The 20,597-nt window shown below is 48.9% G+C and overlaps 1 protein-coding gene across 1 annotated transcript in view; it reads left to right on the top strand.

Annotated features, from left to right (window-relative positions):
* The window catches only part of MAN1C1 (mannosidase alpha class 1C member 1), a 61,976-nt gene that overhangs the window by 28,470 nt on the left and 12,909 nt on the right, over positions 1 to 20,597 (top strand). The window contains exons 3-5 of the mRNA XM_080357705.1: positions 14,596 to 14,711; positions 16,771 to 16,851; positions 18,801 to 18,895. Coding sequence (XP_080213831.1) covers positions 14,596 to 14,711; positions 16,771 to 16,851; positions 18,801 to 18,895 — 292 coding nt within the window. The remainder of the gene's footprint in view (positions 1 to 14,595; positions 14,712 to 16,770; positions 16,852 to 18,800; positions 18,896 to 20,597) is intronic.

Below are 20,597 nucleotides of genomic sequence, written 5' to 3'. Positions count from 1 at the left end.
TTTTTTTAAATTCACTCCTTTTCCACTCTTGAAACTTGTGAAGGGATTCGACAGGTTCGGAACTGGCTTTGCTGTGTTAGATTTCACATTTAGAACTTCACCGCTTTGCAATATCTTTTTCTTGTGCCACTGCTCAAGTTTCTCACCACCTTCATTATGTATCTCATTGGATATTCATCTAGATTAGCGTTAGATTTTGACATTTTTCTATTCACCTCCAGGAGATCACATTTCAAAAGGCTCCTTTCTGTAATTTCTCCAGGTACTTGTTCCCAATATTCTTTTCCATCCCACTGCCTTTTGGGACGAGAGGAGTCTCTTATCTCACTTAATCAGTAGGTTTAACGTCATCCCATAGGACGTCAACTTTCAGGTTTGTCACTGGTTTCAAGGTTGGATCTGTGTGTTCAGAATATTGTGGGAGGCATTTGTCATTTGAAGACCTTTATATTTGTAAAGAACGCTGTCTTTTAGCCTCTCAGGATTGTTCTTGTCTCTAGAGATAATGTTTTGGAAGTTCAAGAAAATCCCGCAGCCTTTGCTTGAGGCATCAGTGTGAGAAGCGGGGAGGGTTTTTTTTGACTTACTAAAATTGTTCATCCTTCTTCTGATGTTTTATTCTCAAAAAAATCTCCTGCACCCTAACACTCTTTATATGCAGCTCCCAAAAGAAAAAAGGAGGAAATAAGCAGGAAAATGAAGGTGTTTCAAGAGGAAGCTCTAAAGGCAGAGGTTGTTTCCATACCAGTTTCAATATACCCATAATATTCTTGCTCTGATACAAACATGCAATTAAGAACACCCAAGTTACGCCTATTTCTCACCACAGTGCTTTTATCTGCATGCATGATTACATGGAGATATCATTTCTACACAGAGCCGGAGGACGAGGAAGCACAGATGATGTGACCGCTGAAGTGTGGTCCAGGATCCCAGCGTTCGCAGTGATCGTCTTTGCACCAGCCCTGATCTGTCTGTCTCGCGTCTTAATTTCCAGCCTCCAATCTGTGCCGTGTTATTCCAGATAATTCAGGGCTGAAGAAACCGAGGGTCAGGTTTTACCCATAGATGAGAGCAGGGAGCTTTCGTTGGCTTCTGCAGGCAGCTGGAAGTGGAAGTCGCCTCCAGGCATTAAAATTAACACCTTTTGACGAGGCTGGAACGTTCTTTCTCTCTTGGCAGGCTGCATCCTGGTTGCTGTGGGAACCAGCATTTTTAATTTCCTGACTTGTGTGTACATCCAAAATGGTAACTGTGATGTGTGCTGTCACTAAGGTAGCTTTGGGGGTTTAGCGGGGAATCGAGCCATCAAAAAGCGTTTTGTGCAGTGCTGCCTTCCCTCAGCATCGCTCTCCTGCGGCTCCGAGGGGCATCTCGAGACTTTCTGGGCACCTGCAATTCTCATTCGTCTTGGTGAGCTATCACGGAATAGAAACAGAACAGTGAAAGGTCGTTTAGTCCTTCCATTCTTAAGCCTTGCCTAAGCTGCCCCGTGTTGGCAGGTCACCGCAGGCGTTCTGCTTCAGTCCTTTCCAGTTTTAAAGTGTCTGACCCACTCTCCTGCGGAAAGTGAAGCTGTGACTTCTTGGCCTCTCCCTATGGATGTGGAGAACAGTTTGCGATTTATTCTTTGCAGCATCTCTCTGCAAAATGTTGGCAAGTTCGCTTTGGTCTTCCCTCTAAGCCTGAGCAACCCCAGATGTTTCCAGATTTAATTGAAGGTCACATTCTGTGGCCTTTCCCGCAGCGCTGTCGCTTCATCTAAAGTCTCCAGATGAGCCAGATGTTTCTGACTCTGCCGTTGCGGAGTGGAGCACAAGGGCCCTTTCATGTCTTGCATGTGACAGACACCATTCACCTGTCCTGAGCTGAGCTTTGCTCCTTTTTGCAGCATTATAACATTGTTGATTTGAGCTGAATTTGTGATGGGCTGTAGCCTCGGTGTCATTTTCTGCAGTGCTGTCGAACCCTTTGCTCCTTATGCTTCACGGTTTGTTGTTCTTCCCTCAGGGTGAAATACGTTGTGTGTCCTTATTGAATTGCATCCTGGTTATTTCAGACTATTTTCCCAATTTGCTAAGATTATTTTGATATCTAATCCTGTCAAGCAACATACTGGAGAGCATTTGGAGTCTTTCAGCCAGAGTCTTGTTGGTGTGATTTTAACAATATAGGAGAGAAAAGGAGGAATACGGACAGATGGTTCCAAGTGACAGAGTTACCGCGGCTCAATGTGTTCCTGCTCATCAGCTGAGACACGCTAATGGACCATTTGCATTCTTCTGACCCATCGCATTCACAAATAAGTATTTGGATTATTTCGGTGTTGATTATTAGGGATTTTACCTCAGTTCGTGAGCAGTCAGTTGAGCATTTGTATTGACAGCAGGTGTCCAGGCCCAGCACCTCTCATTCCATTGCGTACTGAACAGCGTAATTAATCCTGTTAACTTCATTTTGAGGCAAAGGGCAGTTTCATTCCTCTATCTCTGAATTCTGCTCTCGCCCCTGGGCTGGTGTTGCGGACCAGATCATTTCCCACTCTGTGGGAGGTGATGTTTGCTTGTCTGGACTGAAGATAAAACCATGTCAGGGATGAACAGTTTTCTAATCTAAACTAGAACACAGTATCTGTTCTGCAAAGCCCTTCCTGCGCATCTTCCACAGCCGCTTTTGGGAAGCGTGTTTGGAAGACAGAAAGGCACCTTCTTCCCAATTAATATAACGAAGCACCGCTCCTTTGAGTTTGAAGATGAATTAGCGGTCTCTGCTCATTAACTGCTACCTATATTTCTCGAAGTTCATGGATAATAGTTGCAGGTAGGACGTGTGTGTTTGTTTTAATAGGCCTGTTGGGACCCCTCCCGTTAAATGATGCGAGTCCTCAAGGAGGTATGTGAAGGAGCAATAAATAGTGTATAATCAGATTACCTTTAACCAGTCCAAACCTCATTTCAAACATCCAGAAGAGGAGACACCAGCAGTATTTTCCCTCACCAGTATTGCTGTTGTCTTCTGCTTAACCTCCTTGAACTGTTAGTCCAGAATGTCTCCTTTCTTGTGAAATTACCGAGAAATCACCTCTGCTTCACCACATCTGAGCCCAGTTGCCCAAAGAAAGGAGAAAACCTCTTTCCTGAAGGAGCATTTGAATGGTTATTGCTTTTGGTTTTCTGCTGAGCTCTCCAGAGCCGACATCGTCTGCCTGCCATAAGGTTTGTGTGCGGTGGGAGATGGGCCGGGCACACATTGTGGGGGGATTTGCTGTATCTCTCCTGTATTAAGGACGGTGCTTTCGAGGCTCAGCCAAACCGCTTCCCGCCCTGTGACACTGTCAGACACACCGGTTTGATTGGAGCTCTGGGAAGTTTGGAGTCTGGCGGTGACGGGACAGCACCTGCTTTTGGAGGATTGTTAATGATGAAAGACAGTTGGAGAAACTGGGGGAAAGAGGATTAAATCAGGGAGCTGCTGCCAAGTCTTAAATACTTTAAGAATCAGTTGGCAATAGGTACTCATCACACGTCTTCTCATCCCTTCCACTGAAGGGAGTAACTGTCTGAAGGGCTATTACTGTGACAAGCGATTCATTGCAATGCTGAACACCTTTTTAATTTATTTATTTTCCCAGTTCATAATAAGAATATCTCTAACCTGTTCCCACCCGGCTGATCTCCTCCAGACAGTCTGCGTTGCCACATTCCTCAATGAGCACGAGCTCTCTTTTTTCCTCTCTCTCCCCCATCACTTGTTTGGGAAAGAGCTGCCACTGCTAGTTCAGTTTGAATGATAGACTTAATTCTTCAGGGGAAATTGATATTTGAAAAACATGAGTGGTTTGTAATCCAAGAAAGCTATTTCTCCCCCAGCTGGAACGCACTCTGTATTAAATTTGATCATAGCAACCTAAAAGCCGACACTTCACGCCGCCTCTCTGTGCTGCCAGATCTACCTAGAAAAGCTGCGCGGCGCATACGCTGCCGCCCCCGGCGTGGTGCAGGTGAGCTCTGATTCACCAGCTCCCCGTGAACTCGGAACTTCGTTCCTGTCGACGGCGAGAACCAGACCCAGCTCCCTGGTGAGCCAGATGTTCAGACCATCTCCTTAAATCTAGTGCTCAAAATGCGGTGTTTTCAGGTGGGAGGTGGGTCGGTGTGTTTGGCAGGTGGCTCTTCGAGAGCGGCGTCACCTTTGAGTCTCTTTGCACAATCCGATGCCCACAGGCTCCAAGCCACGTGCTCCAGGATTAGTTGCCCTCCTGTTTCTAAGCATCTTTTCAGGGAACAAGCAGCACTTTGACCTTTCCTTAATTGGGTGAGTGTGACATTATCCACCCTGCAGTGTCTGGGGCTAAGTTTTGAGTTGATTATAGAAGCTTACAGAGTGGCAGTAACCTCTGCATAATCTTGAGCGATGCCCTGTGTTTATTAAAATACACGGGTTTCTGGTGGATCTACTAGGTATTTATTCCAGAATTGCAAAAAAAAGAGCATGTCCAGGGTTGGGTGATCCACAGCATGTTGCCCCAGGCCCCTCCATCCGTGGCTGAGCTGCCCATGGCCTGGGGCTCAGCAGAGCTCACAGAACCACAGAATCCCAGGATGTCAGGGGTTGGAAGGGACCTCAAAGCTCATCCAGTGCAATCCCCCCATGGAGCAGGAACACCCAGATGAGGTTACACAGGAAGGTGTCCAGGCGGGTTGGAATGTCTGCACAGAAGGAGACTCCACAACCCCCCTGGGCAGCCTGGGCCAGGCTCTGACACCCTCACTGGGACAGTTGCTTCTCAAATTTAAGTGGAACCTCTTGTGTTCCAGTTTGTCCCCATTGCCCCTTGTCCTGTCACTGGTTGTCACCAGCAGAGCCTGGCTCCATCCTCCTGACACTGCCCCTTTCCATATTGATCTCCAGGAATGAGTCCCCCCTCAGTGTCCTCTTGTCCAGCTCCAGAGCCCCAGCTCCCTCAGCCTTTCCTCACACGGGAGATGCTCCACTCCCTGCAGCATCTTGGTGGCTGCGCTGGACTCTCTGCAGCAGTTCCCTGTCCTGCTGGAACTGAGGGGCCACAACTGGACACAAGATTCCAGGTGTGGTCTCCCCAGGGCAGAGCAGAGGGGCAGGAGAACCTCTCTGACCTACTGACCACCCCCTTCTAACCCACCCCAGGTCCCATTTGCTTCCTGGCCACAAGGGCCCAGTGCTGGCTCATGGTCACCCTGCTGTCCCCAGGACCCCCAGGTCCCTTTCCCCTACACTGCTCTCTAATAGGTCATTCCCCAACTTATACTGTAACCTGGGGTTGTTCCTGCCCAGATCCCGGACTCTACACTTGCTGCTGGACATCGAGGGCTCTAAGGTGGGTCCAGCTCCTCCGGGCGCTCAGCCCCTCTCTGTACCTCAGGGGAGCGTATTTGGGGTGTGACCTTTGCACCAGTATCTACAGCAGGGAGTGAGGAAGATTAATAGAAAGAAAATGGGAAAATAACCTTGGATATGAAGTGTTTTCTGATGAAGTCCCTGAAGTGTAGGTGCAGTGGTTTATTTGGAAAGCAAAGAAAAATGAGGTTGCTCCAAAGCTAATGGACTTTTTTTTTTTCCTAGTCTGCAGGAGAATGTGCTGATAAGAAAAGAAATAGATCTTTTCTAATTCCTCCACTAGTTTTTTTGTCCCCTTTATCTCTCTCTGCTGCTGCCTTGTTGCTCACATGTAATTTGTTTAGTTTACCTTAAATAAAAGGAATAAAGTTACCATGTTACAGCTCTCAGGCTCCCAGACAAAAGCCTCAATAAATAAGACCCAGTGCAAGGCTGTAACTCAGGGCTGGTGGTGTTGGCTTTGCAGGTTCCACCTGCAGGAGGCAGCTGAGGGATCGGCTTGTAATGAGACAATTAGACTGTAACCTCTCTACTCGTTTCATTTGGATTTTCTGTTTAATTGATGTCAGCTGAACAAATCGTACCAGCCCTGTCCTAGAGATCACTGACAACTCACTTGATCCGACTCATAATGGGAGCGGATTGTCTTGCTGTTTCTTGAGAAGATCTTCCAGAACTGGATTGTACCTCCGAGCAGTGATTTCTTGTGCAAGGTTTCCATGCTAGAGGACAACTATGAAAGGGCAAGTTAAAAATGAAGTGGTGGGGGTGTTTTTGCATGGCTGGCGATGCTGTTCCAGAGGGAAGATGAATGACCGTATGAGGTGCTCAGGAGGAACAGAGACAGAAACGCCAGGTCAGAGGATGGTGGATAAACTAATGTGATCAATGGAGGTGGGAAAATGCCTCCTGCTTTTTTCCTGGCAGAACAAACCAAGGCCCAGAGTGGGCAGGAGCTCCAGCCTAAACCCAGATCCCATCTCAGGAGTTCAGGCTCCCAAGCACTTGTTCACTCCGCAGAGGGGACTGGCGAATCGTCACTGCAAAGCAGTGTGCCCAGGTGGCCAAGAAGGCCAGTGGTGTCCTGTCCTGTATCAAAAACACCGTGGTCAGCAGGACAAGGGCAGTGATCCTTCCCCTGTGCTCTGCATTGGGGAGGCCACACCTGGAGTGTTGTGTTCAGTTCTGGGCCCCTCAGCTCAGGAAAGAGATTGAAGTGCTGGAGGGTCCAGAGAAGAGCAACAAGGCTGGGGAAGGGACTGGAACACAAGCCCTATGGGGAGAGTCTGAGGGAGCTGGGCTTGTTCAGTCTGGAGAAGAGGAGGCTTAGAGCTGAGCTCAGCACTCTCTAGAACTACCTGAAGGGCAGTTCCAGCCAGGTGGGGATTGGGCTCTTCTCCCAGGCATCAGCAATAGGACAAGGGGGCACGGGCTTCAACTCTGCCAGGGGAAACTGAGGCTGGAGATTAGAAAGCAGTTCTGTGCAGAGAGTGGTCAGGCATTGGAATGGCTGCCCAGGGAGGTGCTGGACTCACCGGCCCTGGAGGGTTTTAAACTGAGCTTGGACACGGCACTTAGTGCCATGATCTAGTAAACGGACTGGAGTTGGACCAAGGGTTGGACTGGATGATCTCTGAGGTCTTTCCCAATCCAGTAGATTCTGTGATTTTCCACGAAACCATGCAGTGATTTTTCACAGTTTGCTTTGCCAGGATAATCCCGAGCTGTGTAGAAGTGTGGATTTTCCACAGCACCCAGCGCTGTTGCCGCCGTGGGCTCAGCAGCTCCCAGGCTGCTCACACAGATCTCTGGATCAAAGTTCAGGCTGGTCTCCAAGCACCATCGGTGCGAAAAAGAACCCAAAAGAACAAGAAAAGTGGCGCTCAGAGATGGTTGCTTTTCAAAGGGCCATTTTAACAAGCTATTCATTTTAATCCAAGCCGGTTCAATCTTTTGAAGCCTCCAGCCCCAGCATAACCAGGAGAAGGCATCTCAGTGCTTCCGTCCTTGTTTTGGCCTGTGCCGCCTGCACCCCAAGACATGAAGGTAAAAACAACCAGTGTCTTCTGTGCCTCAACAGTTAACAAGTTCATCATGTTTCACAGAAACCGCATCCTAATTTTTATTCCAAACAAGATTTCAGCACTAATTTTTGTTTTGACAAATATGATTTGACACAAGAACAGTGGGAGTCAAGCCCTTTCATTTTTGATCTAGGTTTACATTGCGCTGATCTAAATTCCTCCCCCTTTCGCTCTCGCCTTGCAGTTGTAAACTTGGTTATTAAAGTTAGCAAAAAGCGATTTGAAACTCTTTGTTCTGTAGCATTTCAACAGTCCTGCTCTATGCAAGATTAAGTATGATAGCTTCCTAATGACTTGTGCTGTTCATTTTAAGCGTTGGCACGATGCATTACTGTGCAGAGTTCTTAAATGGCTTTGTTGAAAATGAAGGATTCCGTTTCTGTTCACTGAGAAACTTCATACAGGGATGTTTGCCAAGGGGCAGGGCCAGCCCCCCTGGGTCTTGCCTCCGTGACATTAGAGATAATATTCCTTAACCTCTTTGCTTGCTCGAGTGCTTTGGCGCTGCCTGCTGCATTGGGGACGACGGGAGTTTGGGCTTCCATCCATCTCCGTGACAGCCAATTCATAACGGCGACAGCAGGGCTACGTGGCTCTCCAAACACAGGTGAGACGACACGGAGAGGAATTTGATTGGAGTTAAACCCTGACATCAGGGAGATGGTGTTGAAAACTGGCGAAGATACTTCTGCCGTTACGTGGGAACCTTTGTGCTGTTTCCAGCCTCGCAAAGCAGCGCAGCTCGGCAACGCTGAAACCGTCGTTATTCCTCGCGCCTAGACAGCGAACTGGTGAGAGCTGAGACGACGATTGCCTCGCTGTATGTGTTTTAAGTGCTATTTTGGCTTTGCAGCGGGCCGGCCACCCTTTGGATCGCACACCTGCGAGCCATCGAGCTCGGCACGGCTGTGGGAGCGGGCAGAACCGCTGGTAAAGGGCTTTTCTCCTTCCTGAGGAAGAGGGCTATTAAAGACCCCACTCTTAGCTACTCATTTGCTGAAGCATCACTTTTCCAGCTTTTCTAAAGACTCTTAAGCGACAGACTTGCAGCTGGGAGCCCTTCACGCCTCGTATCTGGCCTGTGATACTCCACGTTGGCTATTTTGGGAAGACGGGAGTGAGGGAAGGCGACTCTGTCCCTCCCATCACAGCTGCTCCACTTTGTCTCGAAAAATCAAATATTTGCTGAGCTGCGGGAGCTGAACACGTCCTGGGATTCAACCACTTGTGTGGCCTTTGGGAGCAGCAGGTGCAGGTCTGGGTGCTACGGCTGGTAGCAAAAGGACTCGAACAGGTATATCCCCAGCCGGTAAATACCTTACCCTAAGGAGGTGATAACTGATTTTGATTTTGACAAAGAGGCTCTTTTTAATCCCCAAAAGCATAAGTGGAAAGTGATGTCCGTCAGTTAGGAGAGCTGGTTGGACTTCATAAGAACAGAGCGGGCAAAGCCAGAAGGGAGAGCGAGGACTTGGGTCACCTGCGCAAACGTGCAAGAGATTTAACGAGATTCTGGAGCTGAAATGTGAGCGGCTGTCCCTTCCCTTTGGGCCTGTTATTCTGCATCCTGCTGAACAGAAACCCGCTGAGGTAGGGAGGAGGTGCGTGAATCGGGCTTTGTTCCCAGTGAGTCACTCTGCTGCCTGACTGTTGTCTGTTCTCTCCTCGGCGAGTCGCTGACACGTTATTGCAGCCGCTGACAGCCCCCGGGCCCGCTCCTGCTGGACGGGGTGACGGCGCTTCGTCTTGAGCTGGATAAGGTGGCGTGAGGCTCCGCAACCCAGAGGGCTGACGGATTTCCTCTGTTACGGGCAACACTTGAGCGGTTTGAACTGATAGAGCAGGAACAGAGCAGGGAAAGATAAAGCTTTTCTGAGCGCAGCGAAATCCACAATCTATTTTCCGGTGCCAAGGAAACGCATTGAAAATATCCTGGATGCTCTTGCAAGTGTTCTGCAGTCTCTTTGGTTTTCATTTTTCTTCATGGTCTGGTTCTGTTCCCTTTCCTTGCCTAATTTTTGTCCTTCAGTCCCTGCTCACTCCTCAGCCGTGCAGCTGCTGTTAGGTCTCCCCAGGATGGTGCCTTTGGGCTCGCTGTTGTCTGCCCGCGGGGTGCAGAGGGGCTTTCAAGTTGAAGGTTTTGACCTTGGCTGCAAGAAGCCACGTGAAAACTTGTGGCTTTCTCTGCTGAGAACGTCGTCTGTTCTGTGTAGCTCCCACAGAGACTGAATAAGAGCTAAACCCAGGTTAATGTCACAGTCTCCCGATAAAAGGCAGTTCTGTAGTTTGAAGGGTGTGGTTTTTGCTCAGTAGATCGTCTTAACTTCCTAAAAAAATGTAATCCTGTCCTCTGGGCCCTTTCTAATGTGAGCGATGCCTGGATCAGTGTGCTAACCTGTCACCATCCCTTGTTGTTCCCCAGCAAACCTGCGTTGTAAACGTGAGTTATCAATATGGAAATGGGGAGTGTCAGGAGGACGGAGCCAGGCTCTTCTGGTGACAACCAGTGACAGGACAAGGGGCAATGGGTGCAAACTGGAACACAGGAGGTTCCACTTAAAGATGAGAAGCAACTTGTTGGGGTGAGGGTGGCAGAGCCTGGCCCAGGCTGCCCAGGGGGGTTGTGGAGTCTCCTTCTGTGCAGACATTCCAACCCGCCTGGACACCTTCCTGTGTAACCTCATCTGGGTGTTCCTGCTCCATGGAGGGATTGCACTGGGTGAGCTTTCCAGGGCACTTCAACCCCTGACATTCTGGGGTTCTGTGCACGTGGCTTTATGGAACACCTGAGCTAGCGTCAGCGGGGACGAGTCAGGGATGGGAGAAGCAGATGAGCCCTTCTATTCAGATAATCTACCCCAGCGCAGAACAATCTGCTGTGGGCTTATCAGTGGTTTTTAGAGATGGCACTGCCATTAATGCCCACGAAGGCCTTTCTGTATCACTTGAATGCTCTTGTTCCTCCAGGCTGGCGTTCCAGCACGTTCTGCTGCGGCCGTGGAGCACGGTGTGCGTACAATGCCATCTCTTCTCCACCGAGTGCTCCATTCAGCACCTTTCACAAGCATTATGTTAATTAACGTAACGTTTGTCAGTGATTTCTGTGGCAGTGCTCACAAGGATGGGTGGGTGGCAGCAGGAACAGAGCAGCCTTGTTGCCTACATGGATGTCTCCATTCTTCTCGTGCACAAAAGAGCAAATCCACTGGGACGGGGTGGCACAGACCCTCCTTCAGCTCAGGAAGAGACGAACCTTTGTGCTGCTACCATGAACTGCTCTCTCTGCAGATGGAACTCCATGCAGAGACCCTGTCACTTGCTGTCACAAGAGCTGTGTGAAGTCCTTCAGTTAGAAACACCCCTGGCCAAGTGTCCCTGTGTTCTGCCTGAGGTCCCAGTTCTTCCCACTGCTTCCAGTTGGAGGGTTCCTCTTTCCCATTCGGAATGGCCATGGGCGCTCACTGGGCAGCGCAGGAGCTGGTGTGGAGCCCACAGCTGTGACCAACAGACACACTTTTCCTTTTGGCCCTCAACAAAGTGACCGTCCCTCTCCCCATCACGAAGTGACCATCCCTCTCCCCATCACAAAGTGATCGTCCCGCTCCCCATCACAAAGTGACCGTCCCTCTCCCCATCACGAAGTGACCGTCCCTCTCCACATGGGTCTGCCTCCCCTCCAGGCCAATTTGCAGCAGGCTCCAGGGCGGCTTTTCGCAGCCTTAGACTTGTGGAGACAGGTGGAAACTTAGACACTGAGTCTTGCTTAAAAGTCATTGTTTCCATTTTTGGGTGCGAGTTTCTTTTGAGGGTTTCTTGGTTTGTACTTTAAACCTCCCTCAGCGAGAGTACAATGAGGCTGAAACCCGTAATTAAGAGAGGGGAGTGTCAGCAAGAGTCACAAGTGACAGAGTAGGTTTTGATTCCCTTTCCTTTTGAAGCCGCTTCCCCTTTGATTAAATCCCTCACATTAGAATGTGTAGATCTGAAAAGGTGATTATTTTTCCACATGTCTCAAAATAAGCAGCATGTCAAGCAGATACCACCACCTTTCTAAATGGGTGCGTATACATTGCAACAAACATTCTAGGATATGTATAGCTCCATCTTTTGACAGCCGAGTACAATCAGAGCCATTGGAGGTGGTGTCAGGAGCTGTGTCGTGGGCTGATGAAGCAGAAGATGCTCCTGGAGTGCAGAGGTAACGTGGCAGCGTGCACAGCGAGGTGAGGGTCCTTCCAATACGTCCCCTCTGTCCTGCCAAGTGACAGACGCACAGCAGTGCCGTCCTGACGCCTGGTTTGCTCTGCAGGCTTGTGCAGGGGATGGAGGTTCTTTTTCTGTTGTTCCCATGAGACAGCTGGAGCTGACACAGTAGCTCCTGGTGTCACGATGGGCTTTGTTTGCTGCCGGAAAAGTGTCAGCCGCCTGTTTTGCAACCGCTTCAAAGCTGGCGCAGAAGAAAGGCAACATCGGCGAGACCCTTGTACAAAACACACAGCCGGCGGTTCGTCAGATACACAGCATTTAGGGGAATATTTAAAACAAATGTTTAAAATGACACAAAGACAAAGCAGCGGGGAAGCGGGTTTGCCCTCCGCTTCGGCAAACACGGGGAGGGAAGCGAAGCGGCTCCGAGCTGTGCTTCAGCGACGATCCGAGCGTGTTCCTAATCCCCGATGCAATTCATGTATTTAAAGGCCTGACTTGCTAAAAACATCAAAGGCTCTATAAATTCAAGCAGTATTTTTCACTTCAATTAATCATCCCAGAAAATAGTAACTTTATTGTCTCTGTTTAGTATGAGCGAATCCAACTTCTCTCATTGTCTCTCTGCAGATTATGAAGGGCTTTGTGGAATATATCATCAAATTAAATGGAGCCTGTTAGTGTTGCTCTTGGAATATCACAGTAACGGGCTGTGCCTCAGGCAGCCTTGCCCTTCCTTCTCTTTATAAAATGTTTTGCCTGCGTCCGCGTTGTGCCAAGCTGCTGTGTCTCTCCTTGCTAATAGGAAAGTGTATAAAAATCACATAATCATTAATATTGAAGAATCATTAAGGCTGATAAAAGCAGCTCTGACTGCAATGATGTTGTTTTCCATGGTCACTGCTTTTGGAAAACGTGCCGTCCAAACATCAGCTCGGTTGTTTTTTAGAAGCCACCAGTTGATCTAGTGGCTGTTTGACTCCATCTATTGCACTCTCGCAGATAACTCCAGTTAGATGAGCATCGCACAAGCCTGCAGGAATAAATGGATTTCTAGAGGTTGTCTCTGCTGCCTTCATCCTTTTTCCACAGCCCCTGTTTCTGATGCAGACAGCATCCGAGAGCCAGCAAGCTGTAGCTGAGCGCTAAAGTCTTGGTTGGGTTTTTATTAAAGCAATGATGTGCTGACTGGCTGAAAAGTGTCAAAACTGCAATCTTGTAACATCAACAAAATAAGGCAGGATGCCTTTCTTACGGGAGAGGAATGCTGAAAGCATCAATGAGCCCTGCGGGAAACCGCTGCATCTGAGCACTTCTCTGAGGAAAAGGTACCATGTACATCAGACGCGGTCGCGCTTCTTTTTCCTTAATAAGAAAAGACCGAAGTCTTAAGGTTCACGACGTGTCTCACCTTTGCCTCCCCCCCTCTGCAGCAGCTCCTCAACAGCCCATCCAGCTGGATTTTCCTCTCTTAAGCAGAACTGAAGTAGCACTGGGGGTGTTGCAGAAGTGCCAAACGCATCTGAGCACGCAATGAAAGAGCCGGGGGAATTGGGGGTAGTGTTTAAAGTCTGTTAGCAAGCAAAAGGAACCGACCTGAGCCAAATAGCAGCGTCTGGGGAAAACCCCTGGGCACGAGCAGCGTGTGCGAGTCTTTGTGGTTACACTGGAAAGGGAGATCATCGGGACAGAGGTATTACCAGCAGTTTCTCCTGCAGAAACAAAACCTGAACCTCATCCAAGCGTCTTTGCTGCCAGAGTCTGCGAGAGGTTTGACTGTCAGGTGGGACGGTGGAGTTTGGGGGCGCGGAGACGGCTTCACGGTGCATCCTCACAGCCGTGGCTGGTGGGGATGCCAGACAAGAACCCTCCACGTGGGGATTTGTGTTTGCAAGTTACCCAGGAAAGTGACGGCCTTGGAATTCAAGCACAAAGAGCTTTGAGGCACAATGTGTTTCTAACCCTTTACTTTCCTGTGTTAGGAATGATCTTAGGGACCCCTGAGAGAAAGAAAACTCTAGCACTGAGGTGTTCCAAACCCAGGGTCGTTAACATCTCTAGTTTCATTTAATCTCAACTGCTACAAGATTTGTCTGTCTATACACCCTCCGTAGTCTTCTTGGCCATGTCATTTCTCTCATTGGAAGTTCTGCTATACCCCATTTGTGTAAGACAACGCTTGGGATGCCGTTTTTTGACGTGGATGACACAGTTGGTCCAAGTACTTGGTCGGCATTTGCTTCCTCAGCTGGAGAACGGTGATCGTGCTCATGGGGACGGCTCTGCCAGCCAAAGGAAGGGAGGTGTCCCAGAGTCCCCTGCTCTGTTCAGGGCTCATCAAGATGAGTTTCTGGTCTCTTTGCTGTCAGACTAAATTGTGGTTTGTGTACGTGCTGGTGGTGGGAAACTCTGGGTCATGGCGTGATGCAAAAGTACTTTGTGCCCCAGACAGCAAACACAAAACCAGGACAGAACGGTCAAAGTCCTGCCTTGGATGCTCTTGCACAATAAAAATACAATTGTCTTCCCTCACTGAGAAGAGGGTTATGCTTGTAACTGGGTTAGAAAGAGGCTGAATTAGGGTTTACAGCTGAACAAAGGTTGGGGATGGAGTTGCCTAACCACTTTGGCCCAGGCAAGAACTGGAACTCAAGGCCAAGACTTGTAGTCATGGTTGATGGCTTCAAGTGTGGACCCTGAGCTGCATCTTGGGGGTGGTTTTTGAGAAGTGTCAGGTGTCTTAAAAACGAGCCTCCCCAAAGCAATCCATCCTGGGTAGCACAGCTCACCGCTCCTGTTAGAGCTCGTCTGGATCCCGTCCACATATCCCCAGTGGTGGCACTGGAAGCCGTTTCCTACCCCAGCTCCTGCAGATCCATTTAGAGCTAAATTCTGCGTGATTTCATGATGCTGTTTGTTTGCAATGCAGGAGGCCTTCGAGGAGCTACAGTGGTGGACGCCTTAGATACTCTTTACATCATGGAACTCGAGGAGGAATTCCAAGAAGCAAAGAAGTGGGTGGAGAAGAGCTTTGACTTGAATGTGGTGAGTCAGTTACTGGGAATGTCTGTCTGTGTCACAGAAACACTGCGTGTTTGGCCAGTTCTCATCACAATCCTCTCTAAGAATCATTTTGGGAGGGGAACTATGAAGTTTGAGGGGGAAGAAACCACTCAGCTCAGTGGTTTTCTTTTTTAAGACCAAACTAGTGTGCTGATTTACCCCAAATTCAGTCTGTCCGCGGCCCAGCGTTCCAGCCAGGCTGAAAATGAGATTCAGCGCTTAATGTTTGTTGCGTTTTGGTCTGGGTTATGAAAACATATATAATTATTAGATACTCCAAGGAAGTTCTGTTCATCAAAGAACAAGTTCTGTTTCACCAGTTAAAAGTCTGCCTGCGATGAGACGAGTTTTCTTTCCCCATGCTGTAGATTCAGATTGAAAACACTGATCTTTTTGTCAGTTTGTCGCTGCTGGGACTTGCGCAGCGGCAGCACATTGAGCCTGGCTTTGTAAGGACGGGCCTTACGTCTAAAAATGGCCAGAGACGCTCGCTCTCCGTGGCCCTTGGAGCTTTCCAGGCCACCTTTTAGTGCTGCTATCAGCCTTGGGGGGCTCTGGACCCACAGGCCCGGCGGTGCTGGCAGATGAAGGATTCAGCCCCTTATCTCACTTTGTGGCCGGGGCCTCTTGCCACAGCTCTGACTATCGATCTCCAAACCAGCTCTTGTGTTTCTCGTGGGAGAGCTGATGGGATCACACCAGTGACACACAGAGAATGTCAAAACCACAGTGCAGGGCAAACTTCTCTATTTTTTTAATGCCAGCCTAGTTGTCTGTTGTGAAAAATGGTTCTCCCCGTGGGAACAATGCGTGCAGCTGCCTTTCTAGAAAAGCATCATTTGGGAGGGCACGACTGGCATTCATATATTCATGAAGTCCACATCTGATAAATTTGGTGAGTGCTCTCAGTACGTTACTGAATCGATAAACAAGGGACAAAATCAACTGGGAGATAATTTATCTGGATTTCATAAAAGCTTTTAATCTTGGCCTGCAGAATAGATTGATCTGCAAAGACAAGAATGAATGGTATGGATTGATCGGTGGAGTCAGAAAGCACAGCAGAGGGCGAGGAGGAGGGAAATTAATTAGACATTGGCTCTGTACAAGGAACTCTGATAGTCCAGAAAAGCGAGGCGGCCACTCCAGGGCCCACCAGCTCTGTTTGGAACGGGTGTCACACCATTTCAGTCCTTGTCGCTCCGCTTTGTAACCCGCAGGTATTTGGAAAGGTGCAGAGGATCAGATGCCCCTTTGCTTTGCCCTCCTCACTGCAGACGGTGCGTTGGAGGACGATCTTGCTGGCTTTTGGCTTCATGCATTTGCGTGAACCATTTATCACGCAGATTCAATGGCCAAGCAGCGTGTATTTTTTAAAGGCGCGTTTTGAACGCAATCGTTTTGACATTTGCTGATCGTCAGCTGAGCAGGTAGAGCCAAACTCCTTCCAGATGAGTGGGCTGTGGAGCGGTTCGGTGACCCGTGTCCGTCTGTGTCATCACACTGTTTGTCTTTCCATAAACCTGCCATTGACATCACCCCACAGACAGGTCCCCTCCGAGCCTGCAGACCGGGGTGAGTCTTCCAACGACAGAAAATACCTACTGAATGCAATAAGTGCATTTAATTCTATCTAACACAGCGCCCTCTTCACAATAGAAAATTGGGAAAGTAATTTTCCATGTGGTTGTACAGTTGCTTCTTTAAGTAAAACATTTCAAGGGGCAAGTTTTCCCCTAAACTAACTCAGAGTTTTGCAGGGCATAACTCAAGGCAGGGTTGGATGGATGGACAATACATCTGCCCTGACTGATTTCCGTATTGTCAGCTGGTGATAAATGGGCAGTTTGGTGTTTTTCTTCCCTTCAGGCTCCACCTGTCACTGTAGAGCAAATAAAGCGCTGTGAGATCTTTGCCGAAAAGCCGCGTTGCGCTGTGGGTGAGGACGGGGAGGCTCGAGGATCTGCCTGCAATCTGTTCCCCGGAGCTGCCGTTTGTGTGTCCAGACTTTGCAATCAAGTGTATCCTTCTGTATTTTCAGAACGGAGAAGCATCCTTGTTTGAGGTGAACATCCGCTATATTGGAGGACTGTTGGCCGCCTACTACTTAACCGGAGAAGAGGTTTGTTTCAGCAGCTCCGCATGTCTCACAGTCACCGATAATGAACTGAAAGGGTTCTCCAGCAGCTTTTCTCTGAGCATCAGATAATCCCTCCATAACAACAGGCTAAGCCTATCGTTTTTATGAATATCGAAATGCCACTAATGTTCTTTTAATTAAGCCTCGCATAATTACCTTGCACATACCGAGCACGGCTCATTTGCAAAGATCTTTTTCTCCTGTGGGCAATTCTAGCAAGACGTGTTTTCAGTCGGACACATTGCTCCCCGGTGAAATGCCATTTGCAGTGATCTTTGTACTCATTCCCGTGTATTCTAAACATGAGCAGTATTTCATCCAACATCATTCCAGACCCATCTCGGACTAAGAAGGGCACCTGGTTAGTGGAAAGTGCTTAAAACTCAACCTGGCCGGTGTCTGGAGCGGTAGTTCTGTCCTGGTTGAAGCAGGAGGCTCTCCCTTCCACTTCTTTCTCTCCAGCCCAGCACAGCCCAGGCCTTAATGCCATAATCTGTTTGATAATGTGACTGGACTGGAATTTTACAGCTGGCTGTAGAGATGAAGAGATTATTCCCCTGCCCTGGGAGTCTTAGGCGAGCGGAAAGTCTGATTTAAGGGGGAGTTTTGTGAGCGGAGGACCTGGCAGCCTGGCTCTGGAGCGGAAGCTCAGCCCGTGGCTGGGTGCTGTGCGCCGCAATGGGACGGGCTGGCTCAGCGTACCGGCACCGTTAATCCTGGAGTCACAGGAGCAGCTCTGTCACTTCAGTTGCATTTTAAATGAGTTCCAGGAATGACTTCTCTCTGTGATTTCCCTTCAGGGAAAACTCTCAAAGACTCAGTTCCCCGACTCAGGGCCTGGCTCAGTCACAACTTCAACGCGCTTCAGATCGACAGAGCAAAAAGAAGCCACGTTAAACCATAAACCTCCAGCAGTGACCTCTTGAAGTGCAGTCAGCAGCGATGCTCAGCAGCCAGGGCAGTGCCTGTCACATACCCAGTCAGTGTCACCAGCCTGAAAGGCAAAAATCAAGTCCCTGTCTCTTGCTTTCCCTTCTGAACCAAACCCCTGGCTCCTTGTGAGTGGATCAAAGGTTCGCAAAGCCCACAGGAGAGCTCAGATTTCCTCTGTGCTGTATTTTTAGAGCAATAAATTCCTGCTTTCTGAGAACTACTGTGAGAGCTTGGGCTGGTATAGAGAGGCTAGAGGTAAAAGGCTTGCGCTTTATCTCCTAAGTCACTTACAAGCTTCCCTTGATCAGGACTAATCTCTGGAGCAAAGATTAGTGTTTGTATCAGTTTGTCCCAAAATAATTGTGTGTGGTGGCTTTGTGCCGCGAGCCACCGCAAGCTATCGTTTGATTTGAAAGCCCAAAACTCAGGCTTTACAGATGGAAAAGGAGCAGCTTAGCCATGAAACCACGAACCCTTCCTGGAAAAGAGCTGCAAGTAAAAGACTGTTGGAAATCATGGGGTTTTTTGCAACAGATGACACAAACTAGGCAGACCCACGTTGTATATCTAGCAATACTTCATCCTAGAAAGATTTCTTTTGGTTTTAATGCAGTCATTTCACTTCCCTGCATCCTCTGCCACCATGGGAAAAGGGAAGGATTTGTCCCCAAAGAGTGACCTGTGGATCAATTCAGATGGCAGAATTGGGGTGTGCTCAGCTCTGGCTGCTCTCCCCCAGGCAGAGGGTTTTGCCGGGGCCTGGGGCTGGTTTGATACATTCAGATAGATCCCAAAGTTCAGCGTGACTTCTGGTTCAGATCTGCCGTGCAGTGGAACAAGAGCAGCAGCTCACCCGAAATGGCAGATTCTTACAGCGCAGCGCTTTTAGTTCTCTATAACGGTGTGTTGGATTCGAAAAGTGGATCTGAAAGAATCCACTGTGACTGGTATTCACAAGCAGTCCATTAAATATTTATCCTCTCTTCTTCTTTTAACAGGTGTTCAAGAGTAAAGCTCTGGAACTTGGAGAGAAACTTTTGCCAGCTTTCAACACCCCCACTGGCATCCCACGTGGCGTCATAAATCTGGGCAGGCAAGACACCCGTCCTTACAAACATGTCATTCTATTACTGTTTGTAAAAGACCAGGACTCAAGCAGGAACAGCAGCAGTTCCTCAGAGGTGCCCCCTCTAGTGCAGATTCTTCGAGGTCATTTATTTTGCCAACTCAAAACCCAAGAGGTGCCTTGGCAGAGATCGCAGGTGACTCAAGTTAAACCCAGCTGTATTTTATTAATTTCTGGCCTAGCCGCAGTTTCTTCCTCTACCTTTTGGCAGGGCTCCCTGCTGCAATACTCTCATTTTCTTTGAAAGGTTATTTGTAGTCTGCACGTAGCGTGCGGCGCTCTCTGTATTTTTGCAGCGCGCCCAACTAGATGTATGTGAATTTATCCAGGTTCCACGTTTGGAAAAAATGACAAATGGAACCGGATGGGACTGGCTGATGGTTTTGCTGCTAGAAAGGGGGAATATACAGATCCTCTAGCTTTCTCGCTGCAGGCAGCGCTCAGACACGGGTGTATCCTTCAGATAGAGCCGCGACATTTCGGGTCAGGTAGGTGCCATTGGCAGGTTGGAGGGGAGCTCTGAGGCAGCCAAGTTAAATAACTGGCTGCAGGTCTCTCAGCGAACAGAGGCAAAGTCTCTGATTCTCACTACTAGACCGTGTTCCCTGCCCATAATGGCTCCCCGGCTCATTTTAATGCCTACAAACAAATCCCCCAGGGTGAAAGCTGCGTGGCGGCTGAAACAGAGATAGCAGGAAATGTGGGTTAACAAAAGCCTTTCATCCTCACCTCTTGCAAAACTCAGAGCAGCAGCCGTGAAAATCATTATTCATCTCTCAGCCCAAAGCTCCCGTTTGGCTCGCGTCTCTGCGAAGTGCAAGACTTGCGAATGTTTGGCTCGCGCAGATCCGTTGCTCAAATGTCACTGTCACCCTTCAGTTGTCTCACCTGCGCGTGATCCCGGTGAAGATTTGAGCCACCACCACGACTTTAATTGTCTCTTTTTGCAGAAGAGACGTTCTGTTTCCTCGGCGGCTGAGGAAGACTCGGCACAGACTAACCTTTCACAGAAATGCCAACCCCTCCCCTGCCCTTTGTGAGACAATTGGAACAGACTGTGTCTGCCCAGACATTCCCAAAATGTTTTGCCGATGACCTTGACTAAGAGCAAAGGAAATCAAAATAACGCCGAGCCCACAATTCAGAACCTGTATTACTGGCTTGAGCTCTGGCTTTGGGGCCATGAAGCTGCTGTGAGGGCTCGGAATATCAATTGATTTAGGAGCACAGATGAAGTGAGCTGAACCTGAAGTCTGACTACCGCAGGAACATGATGGACGGCCAAAGGCTGTAAACCCAAAGGGGAAGGGAGTAATTCAGTGTAGAAGCAGAGGCAGAGTGAGGCGGTGCTGTGAGAGCACGCTGACCCAAATGTCGGGGCCAAAGCAAAGCCCAGAAGAGTTTTGCAAGAAGGAATTCTCTCTCCAGTTCTACTTTTGCAAGGGTATGCTAATTCCAGAGAGACCGCGTGTCTCAAAAGGAGAGTCTTGCAGCGTGTGTAGGCTTTTGCTGGTGGAAGCTTGGGAGAGTGGGTTAAGAATGCCATTCAGATATTTGAAACAAACGCTGGCTTTGAGTCAGTTCTGTGTATCCATTTTTGAGGCCACCGATACAAACGCACCCACCCTCCAGCTCTTCCCACAGCCAACGGGCTTTATCTCTTCCTGTT

This window comes from Nesoenas mayeri (assembly GCF_963082525.1).
Source record: "Nesoenas mayeri genome assembly, chromosome: 21".
NCBI classification, from domain to species: domain Eukaryota; kingdom Metazoa; phylum Chordata; class Aves; order Columbiformes; family Columbidae; genus Nesoenas; species Nesoenas mayeri.
The sequence above is the reverse complement of the archived record's forward strand: the minus strand, read 5'-3'. Positions and strand labels throughout refer to the sequence as shown.